Below are 25,631 nucleotides of genomic sequence, written 5' to 3'. Positions count from 1 at the left end.
CTGCATGTAAACTCAAGGGCATGGCTGTGCCTGGTAGTTTGCCGCAGCAACCAGCACTGAGAAGCCCCTGAGCTTGGTGCCCTGCATCCCTCTGGGAAAAGGGAAGTTCCTTCCCCAGATGACTTTCCTGGGTGGAAAACATGGGCCAAAAATAGGGGCCAAATAACTTGGCTGAGATCACACCATGCTCAGACTAAGGGATAGTCCCAACTCCAGCTTGCCTTCCCAGCACTGTCCCCTCTGCTGGGTTGTTTTGCCTGGGGCACGCAAGGATTGTGGCTGTCATTCTGCTGCCAGCTGCTTCTGCCCCTGTGGCCTGGCCTGGCTGCCCTTCTTGACCAGCACTGCTAGCACAGAACACAAGCAGGGTGAGGTGTGATGGTAAGGTACAGGGGTAAGGGCAAGTCATACTATTAAATACATACTATTAAATACATCCTGAACCAGCAGTAGAAGGAAGGAGGGACCTGTGCTGCTGGAGCAGGGATGGATGATCTCTGTGTTAGCTTGAGTTATAGAGGAGGAAAAGCTGCTGGGAGCTGTAATCCTTCCACACGGAGGGAAAAGCAGGGAAAGAAACCTGCAGGGAGCAATGCCAAGAGCAGCATTTGGCAGGAGAGCAGGTTTGCACTGCAGCTCCAGACATGGAGCTTGGACAGCAATGACAAGGTGCTCTCCCAAAAGGCAGGGCAGTGGTGTGTCTGTGGTGCCAGCAGAGGTCTGCTGGGGGGTAACAGGGCTCTCGCTCAGGGATGGTTGGCTGTAGAGCCAACCAATAAAGAAATTATTAAAAGGGGGAATGGTGGGAGCTGAGAAATGCCCCAAACATCTGTTTTACTTCAAAACAGGGAAGATTCCTTTGCTTGCAAGGAATGTGTAAATCACGCCGGGCTGGGAGATGCACACAGCCCTGCCTGAAAGCTCCTCTGCACTTCAAACGAATTCTAACGTGCTTACTGGGATTTTGCCTTTATTATTTGTTTCAGTGCCTTCTCCTACCCTCCACCCCCCCTGTCTGCCTGCTGGAGCTGTGAGAATCTGCCACCCCCTGCCAGCCCCTTGCCTTGTCCCCCCTCAATGTGGGGGCCTTGAGGAGCATCCAACAGGCAACAGTGACCACAGACCCAGCTGATGGCCTTCTGCCACAGCTCACTGGCATGCAGCATCTCTGCCTTGCCACTCTCCTCCCCCCACACAGTCACTGTGCCCACAGTGAGGTTGCAGGGACCTGTTGGTTGCCCTTGCCACTTCCACAGCCTGCTGCAGATGCCTCTCACTTGGAGGCTGACACTTTTGGATCCTGTTAGGGATGGTGCAGGCACAGCGAGCGGAGGCATCCCCCTCCTCTGAGCCTCGTGTGCCCTTATTGTTGTCATGCTTAGTTTTGCTTTGTTGCATGCAGAGGGTGAAGCTGGGGCTGGCCAGTGGTGCTGGGGACAAACCCAATGGAGAGAGAGAGACAGAGAGAGAGACAGAAAGAGAGATTGATCTATCAATCATTCGATCAACAATCTCTGCTGGCAGGGGTGCACAACCACCTCCCTTTGACAACCCATTAAAGTGACTCCCTTGCACCAGAAGGACCACCCCTGGGACTGAGGACAGGCTCTGCTCCCTGCAGTTGGTGCAGCCCTTTGCCTTTCTTCTGAGGCTGTCGACCAGGAGGCCCTATTGTAGCGGCTTGTATAAGAACAGTCAGCCATCAAGTTGCTTGACATGGACCACCCACTACTCCTCAGATGACATTGTCTTTTGAAGTTGCTACCAGCCTGGATTTCAACCAGCAGCCCAGATGGAAGCCAAGCCCCCAGGAGGATGAGAACAAGCCCTACCAAGGGGCTCTCCTGGAGTAGCAAACTGTGGAGTGTCTGGTTCTTGTTTAGAGTGACTGTGAGGTTGGGAGGGGCAAATGTTTCCCAATTATCAGGGATCACAACCTTCCTCTTCCCCATCTCCCCAGGGCTGGTGATGGCCAAGCTTTGCAGAGTGTTGGTAGGTTGAGTGGCTGGTATGGTTAGCTGTGAACATTTCCATTGTGGAGCTCTCTGCAGGGGGCCAGGGCCTTGCTCCTCTCTCCTCTCTCCTTGGCACAACTGGAGGAAGAGTTTGATTTATTCCCTCTCTCCTTCTGAGCAGCCTTCTCATCTCCTACAGCTGCAACCTCCTCAAGCATTGCTGTCTCTTCATGAAGGAGGTCAGCAGCTGTCCCAGGAGTAGCTCAAGGAAGGCACTAAAGTTATGTGTCTCTCCTGGGAGACCCACCCAGCACACAGCACTAAGGCTTTCAGATGAGGCTGAAAGCCACCCACTCATAGCTCAGTGTGGAGAGGACAAGCAAAACCTCAGAGTAATGATCTATCCTTAGACTTGTAACCGTCATGGAGCTGGAGCCTTCGGGGTGTCTATGCATGGGGAGGAGGGGCAGGGTTGTCCTGAACCAAAGAAGAGAGCAGAAGGTATTGCAGCAAGAGGGAGAGAGGATGCAAGTGCTGTCTGGGGGTACCCCATCCCTGGGTGCAGAGGGGGCATTGCCAAGGGGGCTGCAGAGAGCAGGAAGCATCAATGGGCATTGTGGTGCCTGTGCTGCAGCAGGATCTGAGGGACATGTGGGGGACAGAACTTGGGGAAAAGCCTTCTTGGATGTGTGGTGCCCAGGACAACTCAATCCATCACCAGCTCTCACTGAAGCTGTGCAGCTGAAGCAGGGTGAGCCCCTGTGGCTTGCAACCTCAGGCATCAATCTGAGCCAGGACCTGGGGAGAATTATTCCAGCAGCATGGGGAGTTGGAGGTGACTTGTTTGACCTTTGTCCAAAGGCTTTGCTTGAGATGTCCTGGTGAGTCCCAGCAGAACAGGGACTCTGATGCTCAACATACTGACACAAGCTGCTTTTGCTTCGCTGGAGACAAAAGCACCAGCTTGTAGTGGCTCAGCTCCAGGTCCTTTTGATTTATCATGCCACCAAAGGACACTGGAATTCACGTCCTGAGTGATCTGGGACCTTCTATGGCCTTGTTAGGCACAGGTGGGGAGCACCTCTCCCCAGATCCTGACACAGACACTGAAGGTTGTGAAGAGCTGGACAGTCCTTGTTGCTTTACCTTTAGAAGCATATCTGTTAATCTTCATCCTCACAGCCAGCAGGGCAAAAACAAGGACACAACTGACAAAAAACAGAGACCTCAAACACCACCCTGCCCTAAACTGTACCATCATCCTGTCCTCAGAGTTCAGAGACCATCCCTGGGCATCTTCAAGCTAATAAAAGACTTCTTGCTACTTGGAGCCTGCCTAAGAAGCTGAAGCCCCAAGGTTGCAACACAGACTGTGTTAATGATAGCACATGTCAGGGTGGCTTTTTGGGGTGTGTTGTCCTGCTGCCACACCAAGGAGCTGTTCTTTCATCCACATCTTATCTCCATGAGAAGCTTTGTGTAGTGCAGCTCCTCTCTGCAGAGTAGCTTGCTCTGCTTCTCCTTCATCCATTGTGTAAAGCTGCTTCTGAAAGGATGTACCCTTGAGTGTGAACCACACAGCAGCTGAGACACCAGCTGAGACCCCACTCGGAATACTTCATCCAGCTCTGGAGCCCCCAACACAAGAAGGACGTGGATCTCTTGGAGAGGGTCCAGAGGAGGGCCACAAAAATGATCAAAGGGCTGAAGCACCTCTCCTGTGAGGACAGGCTGAGGGACTGGGTCTGTTCAGCCTGGAGAAGAGAAGGCTCTGGAGAGGTCTAATAGCAGTCTTCCACTACCTGAAGGGGGGCTACAGGAAAGTTGTGGGGTGGGGTCAGAGCATTTTGTAAGGGCATGTGGTGATAGGACAAGGGGCAGTGGTTTGAAACTAGAGCAGGGTAGATTTAAGTTTGACAGAAGGCAGAAGTTCTTTACTGTGAGAGGAGAGTGGTGAGACACTGGAATAGGTTGCCCAGAGAAGCTGTGGACACTTCATCCCTGGAAGTGTTTAAGACCAGCCTGGATGAGGCTTTGAGCAAGCTGGTCTAGTGGAAGGTGTCCCTGCCCATGGCAGGGGGGTTGAAACTAGATGATCTTTAAGGTCCCTTCCAAGTCATACTATTTTATGAAATAGAAGCCTTACCAAGGGGGAGGGATGAAATAATCTGTTCCTTGCCTGGGGTTGTATAGAGCAGGGTTGACAAATAAGGAAATCTGTAAGTCAGAGGAAAGGAAAAGGGGGATGGAGGGGGACACCGCTGGTGCTCTCAGCCCCTTGGTGGTGAAGGCACCCTGGGGATGCAGTGGCCAGGAAGGCAGCAGTGACCATGCTTTAGTATGAAACCATGGCCCTGCTGGGGCTGGCTGGCATCCTCCCCTCATTTCCAGTGAAACACGTTTTCACCTAAGGCAGCCTTGGCACTGCTGCTTGCAAGGTGTCTGGCTGGCAAAGGGGCTCCTTGTGGGATCTTGGCCCTCCAACACAAGTATCATTCAGGAGCTGGGCTCTAGGGAACAGAAGGTGGCCTGTGTATCAAGGGCCTCTTTCACAGCCATGGTGATACTGGGAATCAGTGCTCTGGTGGGGTTTGTTGACAGGGTTTTGAGGGAAATCTCAGGCAATCGACACGTCTCAGCCGAGGCTGGGAAGCTGAATGTCCTACAGGGATTTCTTTAGCAGGGCAGCAGTGGATCCAGGCAGGAGCAAGGAATAGTTGGGATTTTTAATTTCCCTTTCATCCTTTTGTTTTGGATCTTGTTTGACAGGAATTTGAACCAAAAAGAGACTGGCCAGGTGCTACAAGGAGTGAGAGCTGAGTGAATTTGCATCGTATCTTGGCTTGGGCTCGCAGCATCTGCTGTGCATGCAGTGGGGCTGGAGGGACCAAATCCATACCTTTCCCACAGCAGGTTCTGGGTCTCCATGGTCTCATGATTCAGAGGCATAGCCTAGGAGAACTGGAGCAGCATGGTAGGCTGGCCCAGTGCCCCACAGAGACAGCAGACTGCCAGAAGTTGTGGAGAAACATTTTCCCATTCCTCAGCTCTTGACCTGGTACAGCTGAGGCTGAGCTACCGTATTCGTGCTACCTGGGCCCCAAGCTTCCATGTATACAGCATGCACTCCTGTGCTACAGTAGCATTAAGTGGTCCTGCCCTCCTTCCTGGCAGCTCCTGTGAGAAGCACCACGCTTTCAAGTCAGTGGTTTGGGGCATGGATGTGGCATCAGCTGCAATTCAGAGTAACCTTGCAGTACAGTTAACTGGGTGACTTTCCCAGGGTAGCCACAGAGCTGAGATTAACCCATGGCTGTGCAAGCCTGTCCCCAGCCCCACATATGCTCTACCTGCCCTCACTGTCTCAGAAATCCAGGTCTCTGCCTTTTCCCAGAGGTCTCCTTGAACAAGCAGCTTCTGATGCTGAAGATCAGCCTGTGCTCTGCCTCCTGGCAGGAGTGTTTGATGGGCACTGATTTAGACCCTTGCAAGAGGCAACAGACTGCTCCATCTGACAACTGTGGTCTGGTATTATTGGGAGGCATTTGTTGAAGGATAATGATTAGTCTCACAGCATTTGTTGTCCTAGAATAAAAGATGTGAACTGTGAGAAGTGTTCCTTGACAGCCTCAAGTACTCGATGGGGCTGGGGCACAAGTATTGCTGCTAACCTGTTCCTTCATCCCACTGATGGCAGCAAGATCATTGTCACAGATGGTTAAGAGAAACCTTGTTATAAAAAGCAATTTCTTGGGTGGCAGAACTGTGAGGAGAGCTAAGAGATGTTTTGTTTCAATATGGCACTTTCCACTGTTCACTTATTTCAGTGTAAGCTCTGCAGGAAAACAGATGGCAGTGCAAAACAGAAGATGTTGGTCCTTTTGCAGAAGAGGTATGATACATGAGCAGCAATTCACTGGGTAGTGGTAGCAGGTTGGTGTCACCTCTCTCAGGGTCTCTCCTCAGCTGCAGCAGGCACCAAGCCTCTCAAAAACTTCTCTTCCACCACAATTGTAGCCAGAGGTCACGGCACAACCCCTGCCCCGCATTCCTGCCAGGCTTCAGATGCCCTAGCAGGAGCATTTGATTGCTGTAATTCTTGTGACAGTGCCAGCCCCAGGGAGATGGCATGAGGATGTCCACTGCCCTGTGAAGCTTAGCAACAATCATAGAATCATTGAATTGTTTTGGTTGGAAGAGACATTTAAGGTCATTGAGTCCAACCATTAACCCAGCACTGCCAGGTCACCACTAAACCACGTCCCTCAGCACCGCATCTCCGCAGCTTTGAAACCTCTCCAAGGATGGGGACTCCACCACTGCCCTGGGCAGCCTGTTCCAGGGATTGTCAACCCTTTTGGGGAAGAAAGTTTTTCCTAATGTCCAGTTTAATCCCAAAGCCTCCAGCAGGGTCTCTGAAAGGATGCTGCATGGTCAGTCCCATGCTAGGATTCCAGCCCACCTCAGGCTCTGGCACTATGGGCACGGGCATGGCATGAGCAATCAGCCTGAAGTGAGGGCACAACAAACAATCCAAGAAGCTCTCTCTTTCCAAAAACCACTCCCTGCTCATTGTCTGCTTGATATTTGCCTCAGAGACTGGTAGGGAGGGTTGTTGTCATTTACCTTTATTAATTATTTCAGATCACAGAGTCCCCAGTAAGCTCAGCTGCATTCCTGTGGCTCGTGTGGACCGGCTGCTTTTGATTTGATATGATTTCTTTTTAAATTACAATGGTGTCTGGATTAGGAAGGCTTCTGCTAAACACACCCACCCCTTTTCAAGCTTGCCCAGATTGCTGCTGGCAGGCAAGCCCTCCTCCTGCTCCGTGGCCATCAATGGAAGTGGGTGGGAGGCTCGGCAGGAGTTGTACAAGCCCATGATGGGGGGGACAGAGGTGGACAAGTGCCCAGTGGCCCTGTGGACCATGCACACCCCATGTCATGTGGCTCTACTCTACCCTGCAGCACTCCTGTGCTCCTTGCAATAGCAGTCTTCCAGGGAAACAGTTTGTGTACATTTATTGATGTTTTTAGCAGACAGGAGGTGCTGAGGTGAAGGTCTGTTGCTGTCACCACACTGATGCTCTGCTCTGAGTACCAAGATGAACACTCTCTCAGCCTCCCCACCTCCATGCTCCAGCCAGCCCACCCTTCATCTTGCTGTCTGGGAGCTGAAGGTGCTAGAGGACTGGGAGAGGACAGCATTTCCTCATGGGTCCCCCGAGCACAAGGGTGTGCACAGCACTGGGCGCAAGCGGCATGTTCACACCCACCCATGTCCATGGCACCGCTCCTGGCTGCTCCGTCCGCACGTGCCGGAGCCTTGCTGGCCCTGAGTCCTTGGTGCTGAGATCAGCGGGGAGCGAGGAGGCAGGGATTGCCAAGAGCTGGTCCACTGAGGGCTTTTAAATGAAGGCCTCCAGATTGTTTTCAGCTGGAGCAAGAGGCGAGCAGGGCTGGCAGAGCAGGGGTGTGATGTGTGAGTGTCAGCAGGCTGGGCCAGCCTCAGCGGCACCGTGCTGGTTGCGTGCGAGCTCCGAGCCCCCAGGCTGTGTAGAAAGCACGGATAAGCTGTGACCAATCAGAGGCTGATGGCAGGACGTGCACATAACACCAAAGTGATGTGACCTCAGCCAGGTCAGGATTTGTGCATTCCTGCTCAGCATCATGGGTGGTGGTACTCACGCTGGCAGGGGAGAGACAATCTATGGTGTGACACTGGGACAGGTCTGCCTGGTGCTGAGCTCCTGGACCTACCGTCCTGGTGGCTGCAGGAGCAAGGCATCAAGCCCAGGCTTATCAGCCAAGATCAAGCCAAGTCCCACCAGCAAGAGCATCTTGTGATTGCACCACTTCTGTCAGTGGTGCTCAGTGTCAGGACAAGAGGTAACAAGCACAAACTTGGACATAGGAAGCTCCATCTAAACATGAGGAGGAACTTCTTCACTTTGAGGGAAGTAGAGCCCTGGAATGGGCTGTCCAGAGAGGTGGTGGAGTCTCCATCTCTGGAGTAATGCAAAACCCACCTGGACACCATCCTTAGGTGAACCTGCTCAGGCAGGGGGGACTGACTTGATGATCTCCAGAGGTCCTTTCCAACCCCTATCATTCCATGATTTTGTGACACCGTATTTCTGCGTGGTGTTCCACTCTGGAGCTACACCTCTGCCCTGGCCCCGTTCATGTGGTAACAATGGGTTTGGGATGCAGCCAGCTACCTGTAGGCACCTGCTTACAGAATCACAGAATGTTAGGGGTTGGAAGTGACCTTGAAAGACAATCCAGTCCAACCCCCCTGCCAGAGCAGGATCACCTATACCAGAGCAGGATCACCTATGCCAGATCACACAGGAACACATCCAGCTGGGTCTTTGGCAGCTTCAGGAGTGCTTATTGGGGTGCTTATCAGAGCCTTTTCTCTGCAGCTGAGGGAGACCATTTGTGGCTCAACATCTAATTGAGCAGCTGCACAAGCCCAAAGGCTTCAAGAAGAGCAGCACACAGGACAGCACGGAAATGCCTGTGGTATCTCTGTAGGATATAAAGAAAGCTAAGGAAGGTCAGATACAGGAGTCCTTATCTCCCTTCCCACAAATAAGGATCATGAGTAAAGCACTCAAACATCATGAGCATCGTGAGAGGGAGTTAAAAACACACGAGCTGACGTTCTTGTCTATAAATAAACAACATGTTCTGGGGGGTTCAGCCTTGTGGCTTTGTGCCTTTAGTATTTTGTGTTTGGGTTCTTTTTTTGTTGGTCTTCCCTGCATTGAGAAAGGATAAAAAACATATTGGTCTATAATAATAATAATAATAATAATAATAATAATAATATTATTATTATTATTATTATTATTATTATTATTATTATTATTATTATTATTATTATTATTATTGCTATTATTCACTATTTGACAACCTTCCACACTCACTGGATTCCAGGACCTGAGGCTTTAACACACACACACACACACACACACGCACACACACACACACACACACACACCCCCAGCTCCGCTTTCTCTTCCTTCCCCCAAGAAGCATCTTGAGCCTGGTGATCCATCCAGCACTACAGGCTGGGGTTGGAGTGGCTGGAGAGCTGCCAAACAGAAAGGGACCTGGGGGTGCTGATTGACAGCTGCCTGAACATGAGCCAGCAGTGTGCCCAGGTGGCCAAGAAGGCCAAGGGCATCCTGGACTGCATCAAGAATAGTGTGGCCAGCAGGAGCAGGGAGGTCATTGTGCCCTGTGCTCAGCACTGGTTAGGCCACACCTTGAGTCCTGTGTCCAGTTCTGGGCCCCTCAATTCAAGGATATTGAGACACTTGAACATGTCCAGCGAAGGGCAACGAGGCTGGGGAGAGGTCTGGAGCACAGCCCTGTGAGGAGAGGCTGAGGGAGCTGGGGTTGCTTAGCCTGCAGAAGAGACTCAGAGGAGACCTTCTTGCTGTCTACAACTACCTGAAGGGAGGTTGTAGCCAGGTGGGGTTGGCCTCTTCTCCCAGGCAACCACTGGCAGAACAAGGGGACACAGTCTCAAGCTGTGCCAGGGGAAGTTTAGGCTTTACTCCAGAGCTTCTATGACTTGGGCAAAATGCTCAGAACCACTCTTTGGCCTTTTTTGCTTCTTAAAAGTTATCATGGCTGGCATCAGCAGGGGCAGCTCCATCACTGGCAGGGGGACAGTGGCAGGGGGACAGTGGCAGGGGTACTGCCGCCTGGTTTGGTCCTTGGCCCAGAATGCTGTATGTAGATGTAGGAGGAGGATCTCCACATAGTATTGCAGAGCTGAGCTGCAGCCCACACATTCTTTGTGGAGCTCCCTGCCTCAGTCATGCTCCCTTTGGTTCTCCCCTGATTTGCTGAGCAGACATCTCCATCCCTCCCATGCAGTGGTGGTCCCTCTCCTCCCACCAGCTGCCGTCATGTGTCCCAGGCCGGTCCCATCCCTACTGGTGCCTCCTCACTTCTCCTAGATGCAGCAAGCCAGACCCACCTGTTAATGCCAGGTTTCCACTGAGCTGCAGATTTCTGCAGTCCCTTCTCCTAATTGTCCATTTCCAGGAATAAAAGAAAACAACACAGCCCAGCACCCCATGCAGCGCCATTAGCTGGCCATGAAAGTGTTTTGCTGCAGAGAGGCTGAGTGGTCAAGTGGGGTGAGAACAAGATTGGAAACCATCATCTCCCACGTGTCCAAGTCCTTCATGTCACTGAGCCTCTCTGGGGCACGATGCTTCACCCCGTGTGTCTCTGTTTACCATCGATAAAACAGAGCTATTAATACTGCTGGGCTTCAGGGTGATCTTTTGTACTCTAATTAATGCTCAAACCCTCTGAGCTTGCTCACTGGAAGGAGATGAAGAGGTGCAGCAGGCTGAGGACTGCTGGGGCTGCCAGCTTCCACCAGAGCTGAGTGCTGATTCCAAAAACATCTCACTCAGACTGAATGGGAATTAAAAGCTTCCCTCTAAGGCTCCTGAAAGAGGGCTGCTTCCAGGTGGGGGGAAGCAATTATTATTGGTTTTCTCCCCCCACTCTGATGTGTTTCCATTTCCTTTTATTCATGTGGTTTCTTTCTTTGCTTGTGGGCTTTTTTTTTGGAGGGGGAAGGGTTTGGGTTTGTTTGGGGGTTTTGGTTTTGGTTGGTTAGTTGGTTTGGGGGTTTGTTGTTGTTGTTGTTGTTGGGGTTTGGTTGGTTGGGTTTGGGTTTTTTATGTCATCTGACAAAAGGATGAAGTGAAGGCTTGTTTGTTGATATATGTTTTTTAACCTAGGCCTGACCAGTACAGATGCTCTTGCTCTTGGCAGCTGAGTGACTTTGCTTCTGCGTGTGCTGGGAGAGGGTCAAAGTGCAGTCAAAGGGCTCAGGCAGGTCTGTAGCATCACCCAAAGGGGTGGATGTGCTTTACACCCTGCCAAGCAGAGATGCTTCCTCCTCACCCCACTGGTGATGGAATAGGTGATGTGGGTGCTAATTGCCCGATATTACAATGGTGTTTTGATTAAAGTCTGATGTTTTTCAAGGAAAGTACTTGGCACTGATTGCCTCGGAGCTAATGGAGCCTCACTGACTGAGCTCTGTGGGCAGAGCAGAGGTTATGCATTAGCTGTGCTCACCCTCTTCAAAAAGCAAACACAACAACACAGCTGCTGTGGCTAGGCAAGTGACCCCAGGGTGGGGATGGAGACAGCTCGCAGCAGTAACATGCTTGTTGATCCCTCTTACTGCTTGTTGTGCTTCTGCTGATGAGCAAGAGGAGCACTGCCTGCTGCTGAGCACCAGAATGGGCAGCAGCATGGGGTCTCTGCCCAGTTCTTCCACTGCAGAGTTCTTCTGGGGAACACCCAGCACTGGGTGGGCCTGTTGCTGTTGCCTCCTCAATATGGAAAGAGGGGCATTCATGCCACTAAGCTGCAGAGAGACAAAACTTACCTGCCCACAGCAGGAGGCTCCTTAGTTCTGGGGAGAAGGACCTGGGAGTGCTTGTGGACAGCAGGTTAACCATGAGCCAGCAATGTGCCCTCACGGACAGGAATGCCAGTGGTGTCTTGAAATTAGGAGTAGTGGGGCCAGAAGGTCAAGGAAGGTTCTCCTCCCCAACTACTCTGCCCTAATGAGGACACATCTGGAGTGTTGTGTCCAATTCTGGGCTCCCCAGTTCAACAGACACAGGGAACTGCTGGAGAGAGTCCAGCTACAAAAATGCTGAGGAGCCTGGAACATCTCTGTGAGGAGGAGAGGCTGAGAGCCCTGGGGCTGTTTAGTCTGAAGAAGAGTAGCATGAGAAGGAATCTTCTCAATGCTGATCAATAGCTAAAGGGTGGAGCAAAAGCATGGAGCTAGACTCTTTTCAGTGGTGCCCAGTGACAGGACAAGGAGTAATGGGCACAAACTGGAACCCAGGAGGTTCCATCTGAACAGGAGGGGAAAATTCTTTGGTGTGAGGGTGCTGGAGCCCTAGAGTAGGCTTCCCAGAGAGGTTGTGGAGTCTTCTTCTCTAGAGAGATCACTGTGATCCTGGGCAAGCTGCTGTGGGTGACCCTGCTTGGGGGGTTGGACCAGATGATCTCCAGAGGTCCTTTCCAACCCCACCATGCTGGGATTCTGAGATTCCATACTCACTTTGAACCCCTTATCTATTGAAGGGAGGAGGAGGAGTGGTGGCACCACCAGGAGGGGCTGCAAAGCCCTGAAGCAGCCTGTGTGTGGTACTTGCGAAGCTGCACAGTGTGGATGTCCTTCCTGAGATGCTCCCACTCTGAGCAGTGTTCCTTGTAAATTAAGGAAAATGATGTCATGCCAAGAAATTAAATAGCAGCTCCTTGGGTGAGCTCAGTGTGTGCATCCCCTGCATGCCCCAGCTTCGTGAGCATGGGTGTTGGCCCTGCACACAAGTGGGTTCCTTGGCAGTCTGCTGGCATCCCTTCAGACAGCAGGCATTGTTCAGGAACTGATGCTAATTGCTGAGAGAGAAAATGCCCTGTGCTGGGAATTGCTACCGTGCAAAGTCAGCTCTTATCAGCTGGAAGAGAGAGGAGGGCTGGGGGAGCTTGGGTGTGGGGCAAGGAAAAGGGAGGGATTGCTTCTGTCCCTGTAAAGGATGCTAAGAAGTTAGGAGCATTCCTTAAGTAAACGTTCCTCAGGGTCTCAATCCCATTTAAGCTTCAGCTGCTTTTATGGAACTCTTTGCACTCACAAGAGTTGCTTGGGTTTGCCTCAAGAGAAGGAGCAGGGCTGTGTTATTTCTTGGGACCTGGGCACCCCACCACCAGGCATCTCAGACCCCTGAGGGGTTCAAGCCAGCTTCTGCACTTTGTCAAAGCCAGCTCAAGTTTCTACGTGAGGCTCAGAGTGAACAAATGTGAGCTGATGCCTTTTGGGAGAGTGGACAGGAGATCAGCCCCCTGCTGCCAAGGAGCATTCTCAATTTGGAGCTTTGATATCCTGAGCAGGGCCCTGGGGTCAGCATCCCGGGCTGTCCCATGCGGCCACAGCCTGCTTGTTCAGTGCTCCATCCAGCACAAAGCCCGTGGTTTACTGTCAGATGCTCTCCATTAGCTTCAAGTGTGACATTACCATTCCCAGCCGCTTACCAGCCCCACCCTGGTGGGGAAATGAGGGAGCAAACAACCTCAAGGGCCATTTGCAGGACGTGTACGAGCTGTCACTTGTCAGCACAGAGCCTGCTCACAGCAGGAATCCCTGCTCTGCTCTCAGGAGCACCAGAGAGGAGCCCGGCTTGCAAATGCCGCAGCATTAGAGTGTTTGCATCAGAGCATGGCAAAGCACCCAGAGATGTCTGCATCCTTTCCTGGTCAGGCAGCTACCGGCTGCAGCCCCACAGGGCTCCCAGAGGTGGCATAGGGAGAGGAACTGCAGCTCTGCAGATGCTGCATGGGGACAGGGTGGCCTCTGCCTCTGACCTGTGTTCTTTTCCCTGGGTGGTCTCTTGGTACAATCCTGAAATCATCCCAAGACTCCTCGAGGTGCCAACATTGGCTGATGGGAGCCTGGACCCCGTTGTTCCTTTCTCTGCTGCAGGCCAGTTCCCATAACAACCTGGTGGTGTGGGACTCAGTGATAAAGACATGCTTTGCTTTTCCTTCCTGCCTTCCAGATTTACCCTCTACGCAGTGGATACGCGAGGGAGACACTCAGAGCTGAGCACAGTCACCCTGAGGACAGCCTGCCCGCTGGTAGACGACAGCAAGGCAGAAGGTCAGTGTCCAGGCACCTCATTTTCCATCACAGAACATTTCCCTTGCTGATTTTGCTTTTCCTCTATTAATTGTACTCCTGCAAACCCCTCCAGTCCCTCCTTTCCCAGTCTGAAGGCTCCTGTAAATTCACCCGTGGGCACAGGGACTTTCAGCTGAGGAGAGATGTCAAATTCCAAGAGTGTCCAGTGGCAAAGTCCTCTTGGCTGGGCAGCTGGTGGCTTTGTGGTCCTGTGCTGTGCAGCACCATGGCATCCTTCCCCACTCACAGCCACAGGAGGTGCTGACACATATTTGACATCTTTTCCCTTGGGAAAAGTGTGAGAGAGGCAGCCCTTGCTAGGCCAGGGCAGTGAGCAGTGTGGGATGCTTGGGGCAGAGTGGCTGGAAAGCTGCCTATCAGAAAAGGACCTGTGGGTGCTGATCAACAGCCAGCTGAATGTGAGGCAGCAATGTGTTCAGGTGCCCAAGAAGGCCAACAGCATCCTGGCCTGAATGAGGAATAGTGTGGCCAGCACGAACAGGGAAGTGATTGTGCTCCTGTACTGGGCAATGGTGAGGCCACAACTCGAATGCTGTGTCCAGTTTTAGGCCTCTCACTCAAGGAAGGACACTGAGGTGCTGGAGTGTGTCTAGACAAAGGTAATAAAGCTGGTGTAGGGTCTGGAGAACAGGGCTGGTGAGGAGCAGCTGAGGGACCCTGGGTTGTTCAGTCTGGAGAAGAGGAGCATGAGAGGAGACCTCATTGCTCTCTACAACTCCCTGAAAGGTGATTGGAGTGAGGTGGGGGTTGCTCTCTTCTTCCTATTATCAGATGATAGAACAAGACTAAATGGCCTGAAATTGTGCCAGGGGAGGTTTAGGTTGGAGATTGGGAAAAATTTCTTTTCTGAAAGAGTGGTCAGGGATTGGAACAGGCTGCCCAGGGAGGTGGTGGAGTCACCATCCCTGAAGGTGTGCAAGAAATGTGTGGCCATGGCACTTTGGGACATGGTTTAATGGCCATGGTGGTGTTAGACTGATGGTTGGACTGGATGATCTTAGAGGGTTTTTCCAGCCAAAACAATTCTCTGATTCTACACTGCTGGCTCTGGGTGTTTAAAAGCTTGCTGGTAGCAGCAGGTTCAGGTGTGAAACAGCAGCATGGATAAAAGTCCATCCCCTTTTGCACATTTGCATTTTCCAGTTTTGAAACCATTCCCATTTTTCTTATACCCAGAGCACCTGGCTGCTTTTGATTCCTCCACCTCCAAGTTGCCTCTTCCCTTGCTTGTTTACTTTCTATTTTGAAAAGCATACAAAGGAAAGTTGTGATTAATGCTTTGTTCTGTCTTATTGATAAGCATTCCCAGGGGGAAAAAAAATGAGCAAACAGGAGACTAAATAAAAGGAAGGAAATTGAATTTTGTGCATTTTTCATTTCCATAAAGAGATCCTTTCCTACAGCACAGAGTGCACCCTTGTGTCTAGTGCATCTGAGCTGCTCTAGCAGAGAGGCACAATGATAGAATAGAATAGAATAGAATAGAATAGAATAGAATAGAATAGAATAGAATAGAATAGAATAGAATAGAATAGAATTAACCAGGTTGGAAAAGACCTTTGAGATCATCGAGTCCAACCTATCACCCAACACCATCTGATCAACTAAACCATGGCACCAAGCACCCCATCCAGTCTCTTCCTAAACACCTCCAGTGATGGTGACTCCACCACCTCCCTGGGCAGCACATTCCAATGGCCAATCTCTCTTTCTATGAAGAACTTCTTCCTAACATGCAGCCCAAACCTCCCCTGGCACAGCTTGAGACTGTGTCCTCTTGTTCTGGTGCTGGCTGCCCAGGAAAAGAGACCAAACCCCACCTGGCTGCAGCCTCCCTTCAGGTAGTTGTATGATGATGTGCTACTGTATTTCTGGCCAAGGTACCATCTTGTTCTCCATAGAACCATAGAATGATTTGAGTTGGAAGGGACCCTTAAAGTTAGCTGGTCCATCTCTGCAGTGAGCAGGGACATCTTCAACTACAGCAGGCTGCTCAGAGCCCCAGATGACCTGACCTGGAATGGTTCCAGGAATGGAGCATCTCCCATTTCTCTGGGCAACCTGGGACAGTGTTTTACCACTTTCAGTGTAAAACATTTCTTCCTTCTCTGTAGTCTAAATCTGACTCTTTTAGTTCAAACCCACCAACCCTTCTCAGCACTGCCTCATCCTCCCTACCCAGAGCATCAGAGCTCTGCAGTTGCTTTTGCTTTGGTGAATGAGGGAAGAGATTGCCTGCCCTACCTGGGAGGATAAGGCTGTGTCTACCTGTGCTGGCAGCTGCTCATGCAGGACACACTGTGCAGGATTCACCTGAGGAAGTACTAAATGCTCCTTGGGTCACTAAACCCTGCTGCAAGCAGCCCCAGGAGGCTGGCAGCCATCCCCAGTGCCCACCTCTCTTGCCAGCCCTGCCAAGGCTTCACTTCTCCTGTGTTAGCACTTTCTGTCTGTTCTTTAACCCCATGCCCCTGGTCCATTCCAGAGATAGCTGACAAAATCTACAACCTCTACAACGGCTACACCAGTGGGAAGGAGCAGCAGACAGCCTACAACACACTGATGGAGGTCTCTGCTTCCATGCTCTTCCGAGTCCAGCACCACTACAACTCCCACTATGAGAAGTTTGGAGACTTTGTCTGGCGCAGTGAGGATGAGCTGGGGCCAAGGTACCTGTTCCTTCCCTGTGTCCTCCCCTGCCCCACCACCTGAAGCATCTCTGTGCTTGACCACTGTAGTTGTGACCCTCATGGCCTTCTACTCATAGCTGTGGGAGGTCTCCTGGTTGTCACCAATCTGAGCTGCAATCCCTTAGGACAACCAGGTCCCACTCAGTCTTTGGGTGAATGTTTCCATAAGCAGCTGGCTGCTTTCATCTAGCAGCTGAGTAGTCTTTGGATGAATGTTTGTGGAACATCTAGCAACCAACCTGAAGCAGGCAGGTGATATTCCAGTTGTTGGAAAAGCTAAGGGATGGGGGGCAAAAGGTGTAAATTAGGCCTGGGACAGAGTACAAACTGGGACCAACTCAGATCCTCTTCGGCTGCAGAGCCATGGTAGATGAGACCATAGCTGCCTTATGGTCCAGAGATGCCCTGGTTAATGAGAGGTGTAAATTAGGCCTGGGACAGAGTATAAACTGGGACCAACTCAGATCCTTTTCAGCTGCAGAGCCATGGTAGATGAGACCATAGCTGCCTTATGGGCCAGAGATGCCCTGGTTAATGAGAGGGTGGATGACTGGGAAGGGTGACTGAGGGGAAGAAGCAAAAATGCAGCAAGTGAGTATGTGTTGAGTGGTGTGCTCAATGACAAGCATTATGTGTCAAGAGCTGCAGTACAGACAGCTGTAAACCTTGGAGGTGTCTGAGGAATACAGGGCAAGTGCATCCCTGTATTGCAGTGCTTGAGATGCCAGAGAGCCAGGTAATGAGGAGCAGAGAACCCCTCCTGAGAGGAGCCCGTTGCTGTCAAGGAACATGATGTGACTTCCAAGACTGCCCCCTGCATAGTGGGATGGATTCTGCACCCAGGACAGATCTGTTCTGCCATCCTAAATTCTGACTAGCTTCCTCCACACATTGCCTGTGGACAGTCAGAGACAACCGCTCACCCCGGGTGTGGCATTGGGCACCTGCTGCCTCCTCATGTGATCAGGGATGTGTGTAGCGCTACAGACACCCTGCTGCAGAGGTGTTATTCACACCCAGCTCTGAAGCCCTGGAAGGGCAGAGCTGAGGTGCTGGTGAACAGGTTAGGTTTGTCTGTATCTTGGCAATGTGATGTCATCAGAGGAGTCAAGAGCTGAGCAATCCAGGTGCAGTAAACTTGGCTTTTCTAAACAGCATGTTTTGTGGACATTGCCTTCTATTTCTTTATTGATCTATGTCACTTGGCATGTATTTATTCTCACAGTGGTATATGGTTGCCATACAAACTGTAAATATTTCCCAAATTCCCTTTTCCACCTTCCCTTTCTCCCAAAAGAATAATTCAGCTAGCTGATGTGGGCACTACAAAGGTCCTCCTAAATTTTAGCCCTGTGGTGCCCCTGCCACCATGCAAGGATACCACCAAGCTCACAGGACCTCATCTGTTACCTCCACGCAGCTTTATGGTAGAAATATTTTCTCTTTACTGTACATTTCATCTCCTGAAGAGGGCTGGGAGAGAACTGGTTCTGGGAATATAAAGAGCAGCCTCTCCAGAGAGACTGCACCTGCAAACCCCCAGATCACAATGAACTACAATGCATCCAAGGGCTGGCAGCATCCTGGCAGTGTCCCAGCACAGGCCAGAGTGTCACTAGCCCCTTGGGAAACACACAGCAAGAAATGCTCAGAAGTAGCCATATTCCTTTAGAGATCTTGAGACCCTTACAGGATTCAAATAACCTTGACCTGCTTTGAAGCTTTTGGAGATGTAGTTCATCCAGTGTCCTTATCCAACCTGTTGTTCTTTGAGAAGCTGGAGTAGAGAAAGATGAAGGAATGGGGTCCTGCAGTCCATGAATAACTGGAAAAGATTTTCCATCTCTCCCTCCCAGATCCTATCTGCTTGTTGGATGTGGCTGAGGATCTGTCCATAATACCAGGATGACAGCTCCTCACAAGAGTTTACATCTCTCTTGGACATAAATCCAAGCTGGCCCAGGGCTTGCCCTCCTCCAGAGATGACCTTAGTCATAGTGCCTTTGGTAGTTCATTAGCCTCTGGCACAAAGCCATTCTTACCCTTCCCACTGCCTTCTTTCTCTGGTGACACTGCAGACTTGTTTGTCCTTTTCAGTTGCTCCTCTCTCTAAATCTGTGGGAACCATCAGCCTCTTCTTACACATCCTTATTCCCCCGTTACTTGAGATCCAGCACACTTACTGAAGGATGCTGTCTAACCTGATACCAGCATCAAGCCAGGAGGTTGGCAAGGTGACATTTAACTCGTCCGTGCTGCCCGACTCCATCCCAAGCTACCTCTGGAGTCAGTGGTCGATTCGGCTGCTGTCTGTCTTCTTCCTCCCCGAGCCAGATGAGCTCCCAGCAGCACTGCTACGCTCCTGTTCTGTGCTTGAGAAAAATGTGACTGTCAGCCAAGGGGAAACATCCATAAACTCCACGGCAGCCGGTGCCAGGCTCTTGACAAGAGCGGAGCTCTGTCGTCCAGCCTCGCGTCTCAGTCTGCTTGGAGAGGAGCGGAGGCACTGCCGTCGCGGGAGGCGACTGAGGGTTTGCCAGGGGAGGCCATCTCCTAACACGATTTTAATTGACAGACTGTTCTCCTTCCCAGGGGGACATTCATTTTCGTACCTTGAAATGTTTATCAGATGAGCCTCAGCTTCCCAGTAAATGTTCTCTCATAAAACTGAGCGACAAGAGGGAAGTTGATTGCCTCCGTGTAATAAATACATCACCCTGGAGTCCTCGTGAGCCCAGTTTCCATGAAAGCCACAGGTTACTGCAAACAGCTGCTTGTGAGAAGACACACTGACAGCCAGATGTCCCAACCAGACCGTTTACATTAAGGAGACATTAAAAAACTTAGCTCATAGGTGGCCCTAAACCAGGACTTTCTGTGGTCAGCAGCATCTTGGCACCTGGCTTGCCTCATCCTGCTGGTTTCCTTTAGCAACAACAAACAGCCCCTTTCCTGCTCCCCTCGTTCCTCTTACAGACACCAAGTGAATCTCACAGAGTTAGTTTGTTCCAACAAAACAGAAGAATCTGTCTAAACCAGTGAAGGTTTAATGCTACTGTGTGTTCAGACCTTGGATCTGTGCAGCCAGAGTGCTTCCTGACATGGCCATGGGGAGATTTCTCCATTCTTTTCTCTTACTGTGTTTTCAGGACAATTCTTAATGACCACTGCAAACAGGACCTGGCTTCTAGGAAAAGGAGGGGCAAATAATTAAGTTTAAATCTTCCTTCCATGGCCCTGCTTCTGCCTGCCAGCAACAACGGGGTCAGGATGTGGCATCATCAGCCTAGGGCTTGCAGCCTCTCCTTTGCTGGAGCAGGTCCCCCAGGCAGGCAGCTGGGACAGCCAGAAGAGACTCAGCTCATCTCCAGAGCAGCTGCCTTCTGGTACCGAGGGAGAATGCAATGTACTGATGGGATGCTGTGATAAGAGGCCATCAAGTCCTGGACTCATTGTCCTTCCACACAAGGGTCTGGCAGACCCAGGTCAGTTCTCAGTAGAGTGGAAAAATTGGAATTTATGACAAAATCAGCCCATATGGGAGCACGGCAGCCAGGCAGCCACCCTCTCCCTGCAGCAGTCCTGGGAGTCTCGTCCTTCCCTCCAGCCCAGGTATCATGTCTTCTTTACTTCCTCACTCTGGTTCATTCTCTTTCAGTATCTTCCTCCTAGGTGAGATAGGGCTGGGTTTTGCTGGCTCTGGCTATGTTTTCATCCCACACCAGCCATCAAGGTGAGTGATCGCTGTTCCCTGAGCAGCTGGCAGTCATATGTCCCTATGGGAGCATCCCCCAGGGCTGGGCAGAGCAGGAGGTAATGTGTCTCCTGCTCTTCTGCACATCCTGGCAGACCTGTGGCTGGCAACCAGAGACCTTGGTGACTTGTCCCCTCTGCAATCGCTGCATTACTCTCCTCTGCAATGGGCAGGAGCCCTTGGAAAGTGCCCCAGCAGCAGACACCCGTCCTCCTCCCCCTCCCTCTCCCCCAGTACACCATGAGGTACCACAGAGGGAAACAGCTTCAGAGAGCCATCGCTGTTTTTAAATCCCCCTCTCCATCATTTATGGCTGTGGCTGTGACCTCCTAAATCCATCACATAAGTGGAGACCAGAATCAGTCTCCGTCTGGCGCCAACTTAAAACAACAGCCCCTGCACTGAGCACGTGGCAGGTGGGAGGGCACCACTGGCTCATGCCAACACGGGGCACTCCCCTCTCTGGGCTGTGGGGTGAGGGAGAAGGTGGTTGCTTCATCCCTTTGGGTGCTGAATGCTTGGAGTCTGGCCGCAGGCAGGCATGAGACTGACTCCCCGCCCCGCTTGCTCCCGCGCCCTCCTCTCCCAATTCCTGCCCTTTAATAAGGCAATAAATTCCCTCTGCTGGCAGGGATGGGGCTGGTCAGCATTTAGGAAGGTTTCATTTCCAGTATTTGAAAAGGTGGTCGCTCTGACCCAACAGCCCTCCACGGGGAGCGCTTGGGTAATACCCAGGGCTTGATTTATGGTGTTAAATTGGCAGCCCAAGAGCTGCTCCTGTAATTTATTGCCCAGCCTCCACCAGAAAGCCTCGCTCCCTTTTTCACCCCTCCCCTCCCCCCCTCTGTCTCTCTTTCTCCTTTTTTTTTTTAAGAGAGACCAGCTGACAGCAAAAAGCTGCATCTAATATTTCCACATGACTTCATTACCCCTCTAAAATACCTAGCTCAAGGTGGTGAAGCCCATCAAAAGTGGGGCTTTGACACCAAAAGCAAGGGGCCAGACTCCTTGCATCCCTATCACCCCATCTCCTCCTTGCCCACAGTGCAGTGTGTTTGCAGCAGCCTTGTAGGGCCAAGCCATCATGTGCTGCATCCCACCCATAAACATTGGCTCTTTCTTTGGGCCAGCTGCACAGAGTACAACAGGAGGTGTGTGGAGACCACAAGGAGCACCACCTCCACTGCATGGTCTGGGTGATTTGGCTCCTGGTCTTCTTGCCATCCTTGAGCTGCTCCTCACACAGGAATGTTTGCTTGGATAAGAGACCTGAGTATGTACCTGAGAAAGGGAGGACAACGTGGTGATTTTCAGCAAAATCCAGAAGATCGTGGAAATAGGGTGGAGCAAATAATGAAAATGGGAAGGTAAAGAAGGCCGAAGGAAATGGAGGCAAAGGCAGGTTGTGATTGTATGGGATAGAAGTGTGAGACGGGTGAAGAAAGCTGTGGAAGGTAGGAGAAAGGTGAAGTGGTGAGAAGGGATGAGAGGAGGAGAAGAGCTTGGTCAGCAGACACGTAGGTGCATGCTTGGGAGTCTGCTCCTTGTGGTGTTAGGGCCAAGTCCTGATTAGTCACCACTAAAGCTTGCCTTAAGGGCTGGCCATGGCCCATCATTGTCGCTCCCCTCTTGCTATGCCCAGGAAATGCCTTGTGGTGAGCTGCAGTGGGAGGCAATCGGGGGGAAATCCATGGGTTGCTTGGTTGCCCTTTGGTTGGGCAACTCCCCCAGGTCCACAGACACCTGCACAAGCAGAAGCAGATGGGCTGGGGAAGGTCCAATACCCCCTTCTGGCAAGAGAGATGATTTACAATAAAGAAGAGTGACCATGGAGCTATGCCCTCAGAGAGATGATAGCTGCCCCTTTTGGAGGGGATGTGCTGCCTGGATGTTCTGCTCCTGAGCACTGTCAGCTCACATTAGAGTTTGACCTGTGAGCTGATTGTGGGCCTTGTGCGTGCTCAGCCTTCCCTGAACAACAAAAGGAGGATCAGCACAGATACTAAGAAATGATTTCCCTGCCTTAGGATGGGTGATCCTCCCAGTGAAGGATTGCCAGCTGCTGGCTCTAAGGACAGGTTAGACAGATATTCATCAAGACAGGTTGGTCCCAGCAAGGAAACAGCACAGATGATGCCTTTTGGTCCCTTCCAGCACTAGTGACTTTGATTTGCTGAAGTTTATTAACTGCAGTGACAGTCACTGCAGACTTTGATTTGCTGCTGAGCTGAGCTTCAATCAATCAGTCTCCACTGAAAGCATCTCCTGCCATCAGACAATTTCATAACTCCTTAGCAGCAGGCATCCGGCAGTGAAGGACCTGCTCTTGGCAGCATGTCAGGTCTGGACGTGCAGTGGGAGCACCAGATGCTGGAGAAGGTCAGGTGGCTGCTATGGAGAGTGGTGTGAGCAGAGGCTTTCTGTCAGAGCTGGGCACAGCTCAGCCCATGCCATCGTTATTGTATTTGTGTGCTTATAGCTAACGAGGCTCTAACTGCCAAGTCAGCCTTGTTGCTATACATTAAATCAATACATGGGTGCCATGTGGTGTTGCCCAAGAAGGGACATCTCCCTGTGCTCTTCCCTTCCCCTGGAACACCATCACCCTGGGGAGGAGCAGAGTAGTTCTCCACATGCAGCCTTGGAGGAGCAGTGGTTTCCTACAGCCTTTCATCCAATCTTCCCACTCCAGAGGGAGAGGTCTGTAGCCTGCTGGGGATGCCAGGATGCTCTTTTGCCTCCTGCCATCATCTCTGCCCTCTGCCCTGGTGCTGGGGTGACTCTGAGCAGCCCATGCCCACTGTCTCATGCCTGGGTGCCTGTGGCTGGAGCTCCCAGCCCAGGCTGGATCACCGCTCAGCTTTCATAATCAAGTAATCCCCATGTTTATGCCTTGCTGACTGACGGCGCGGCCCCGGCCCTGTCATGCGCGGGAATTTACATTCCTGCAGGAACTGTCAAATCCCCCAGCCCCAAATCCAGAGCTTTCCTGTGGCACCAGAGGGAGAGGAAATAATCTCTGATCTTAAGACTTTCGGCCCTCTGCAGTAAACCCTCTTCCCCTCCCTTTGTTTGATTTAGCACTTTGCAGACTCCCACGAGGGGATTCTTGGTTTCTAGCGCGTTTATTTTGTTTTGTCTTAATGTGTTGTGCTTTTATTCCTTGCTCTTCTAGTGTCAGTCCTTCTGGGCCATTTGCCTCCTGCAGACAAGGGAAAACAGGAAAAGGAGGGCTGGGCTCAGCAGTTGGGAGCAGTAATGTGCTGGGTGTCTGAGGAGCACATGGTGGTGACCATCTAGCCAAGGGCAGACAGTGTCCCCAGGGCACCCAAGCTGCTCCCATGGGTCAGACCTGAGTAACCTCCAGGCCTGTTGACCTGGTGCTGTGAAATAGGAGATACCTGAAGACTTGGGGAAACAGCAAAGGATGGGTTGGGCTCATCAGCTGGGAGCAATCAGGTGCTGAGGATCTCACCAGGATGCGTAGGGGCCAGCACATGCACTTGATTCTGCCAGGTGACCATCTAGCTAGGGGTTGACAGTGTCTTCTGGGCTCCAAAGCTGCACTGATGGATCAGACCTGCTGACCTGGTGCTGTGAAACAGTAGATGCCCTCAGAACTTTGGGGCAAAACAGAACTTCTCTCCACTTGAAATGGGAAAGACAGTGTCTTGGGCAATGGTTCTCATCCCTTCTCAGAATCACCAAATCATTAAGATTGCAAAAGACCTCTAAGATCACCAAGTCCAACTGTCAACCCAACACCACCATGCCCACTTAAACCATGTCCCAGAATGCCATGCTTACGTGATTTTTGAACACCTGCAGGGATGGTGACTCCACCACTTCCCATGGCAGCTTGTTCTTACCACAAGTGGAGTCGCCCTCCCTGGAGGTGTTCAAGAGGGGACTGGACGTGGCACTTGGTGCCATGGTCTAGTAGTCAGGAGGTCTTGGGTGACAGGTTGGACTTGATGATCTTTGAGGTCTTTTCCAACCTTGTTGATTCTATGATTCTATGATTCTAAGGCTGAGCTGGTGGTGGAACTCAGAAGTCCTGGCTCCTGATCTCCTCTTAGCATTGCCCACCCTATTCTCTTTCTCTCTGTTCCATCCAGGAAGGCACACCTGATCCTGAGGAGGCTGGAGAAGGTCAGCAGCCACTGCTCCACCCTGCTCCGCAGTGCCTACATCCAGAGCCGCACCGAGACCATGCCCTACTTGTTCTGCCGCAGCGAGGAGGTGCGGCCGCCCGGCATGGTCTGGTACAGCATCCTAAAGGACACCAAAGTAACGTGCGAGGAGAAGATGGTCTCCATGCTGCGCAACACCTACGGGGAGTCCAAGGGGCGGTGAGGGAAGGAGCAGGCCTGGAGCTGTGGGAGGCAAAGGAACTCCAAGGAGTCGAGGACTCGTGATGAGCTGAGTGGCTGGTGGGGTTTGGGGTTGGGTGGTGGTGGTGAGAGGGGGTGGAAGGGGACAGCGAGGCCAATCAGGACTTTCTCACGCAGATGGCAGAGAAATGAGACAACAGCAAGGTGGACTTCACAGTCTTTTCCTTTCTTTTTTTTTTTTTTTTAATTTTTCAAGAGGAAAGAAAAAAAAGAAAAAAAAAAAAAAAAGAAGAAGAAGAAGAAATCCTCTAATTTGACTCAGCATCAAAGCCTCTCCTTTTTAATCTTTTCTTACTGGATTTCCTGGACTACACACTCCTAAACCCTGGGACGAGGAGATGCCCACTCAAGGCCAGGGCCAGGCAGAGGGGGGCTGCTGGGCATAGGGTGACCCCCTCCCTGACTGTCCTGCTGCTAGGCAGGAGCTGTGGGGTGAGGGGCCCCGCTGCTGTGGTGGCCGAGGACACCAGGAGGAGGTGGTATGGGTGGCCTGTGACAGCGAGCTGCCCACGATGGCCCCGGAGGGGGCTGCCGGGCAGGTGCCAGGACGCTGCAGGCAGGCTGAGCTTTGGTGCCGCTGCCAGCCCAGGGGCCGGCTCCGCGCAGCCTGCCTGCGCAAGGCTCCCGGCAGCTTGTTCTGTGCATTAAAGATTCATATTAAGTCCATCTTGGCTGCCTCCTTGGTGGTTCTTCCTGACACCTTCTCACCGCTGCTTGGCCATTCATAAGGATGAGGACTGGAGAAGGCGTCGTCAACAGCTGTCCCTGTGCTGGGATGTGGCTGAGGTGAGCTGGAAACTGGTGCTGAGCCCATGGAAATGCAGAGAGAAGGGGAAAGTGCAGCTTCTGTGCACAGGGTCTTCTTCCTCCCCAGTGGGAGTTGGAAGTGCATGGGAAAGCCCAAGAAGGAAGCCAGGGGCTAAAAGACATGGAGAAGCTGGTTTCTTTTACTGCCAGGCGTGGCTCTGGATAGCCCAGAATCCCTCTGGGAAATGGACTTCACAGCCTGGTAGCCAAACCAAAAAGTGTGGATGGGTGAGAGGGGGGGAAAAAAACCCAAAAAATCAGATC

At 51.7% G+C, this 25,631-nt stretch overlaps 1 protein-coding gene across 1 annotated transcript in view; it reads left to right on the top strand.

The window, feature by feature from the left end:
• The window catches only part of ASTN2 (astrotactin 2), a 438,091-nt gene extending 412,865 nt beyond the window's left edge, over window positions 1–25,226 (top strand). The window contains exons 21-23 of the mRNA XM_068155636.1: window positions 13,580–13,680; window positions 16,208–16,391; window positions 24,285–25,226. Of these exons, the coding sequence (XP_068011737.1) occupies window positions 13,580–13,680; window positions 16,208–16,391; window positions 24,285–24,522 (523 nt within the window). The 3' untranslated portion in view covers window positions 24,523–25,226. The remainder of the gene's footprint in view (window positions 1–13,579; window positions 13,681–16,207; window positions 16,392–24,284) is intronic.
• Window positions 25,227–25,631: the final 405 nt, after the last annotated feature.

Source organism: Melanerpes formicivorus, unplaced genomic scaffold (genome assembly GCF_026170545.1).
Source record: "Melanerpes formicivorus ecotype bairdi unplaced genomic scaffold, bMelFor1.0.p_v2 SCAF_33, whole genome shotgun sequence".
NCBI classification, from domain to species: Eukaryota; Metazoa; Chordata; class Aves; order Piciformes; family Picidae; genus Melanerpes; species Melanerpes formicivorus.
Note: the sequence above shows the minus strand (reverse complement) of the source record. Positions and strands in the feature narration are given on the sequence as shown.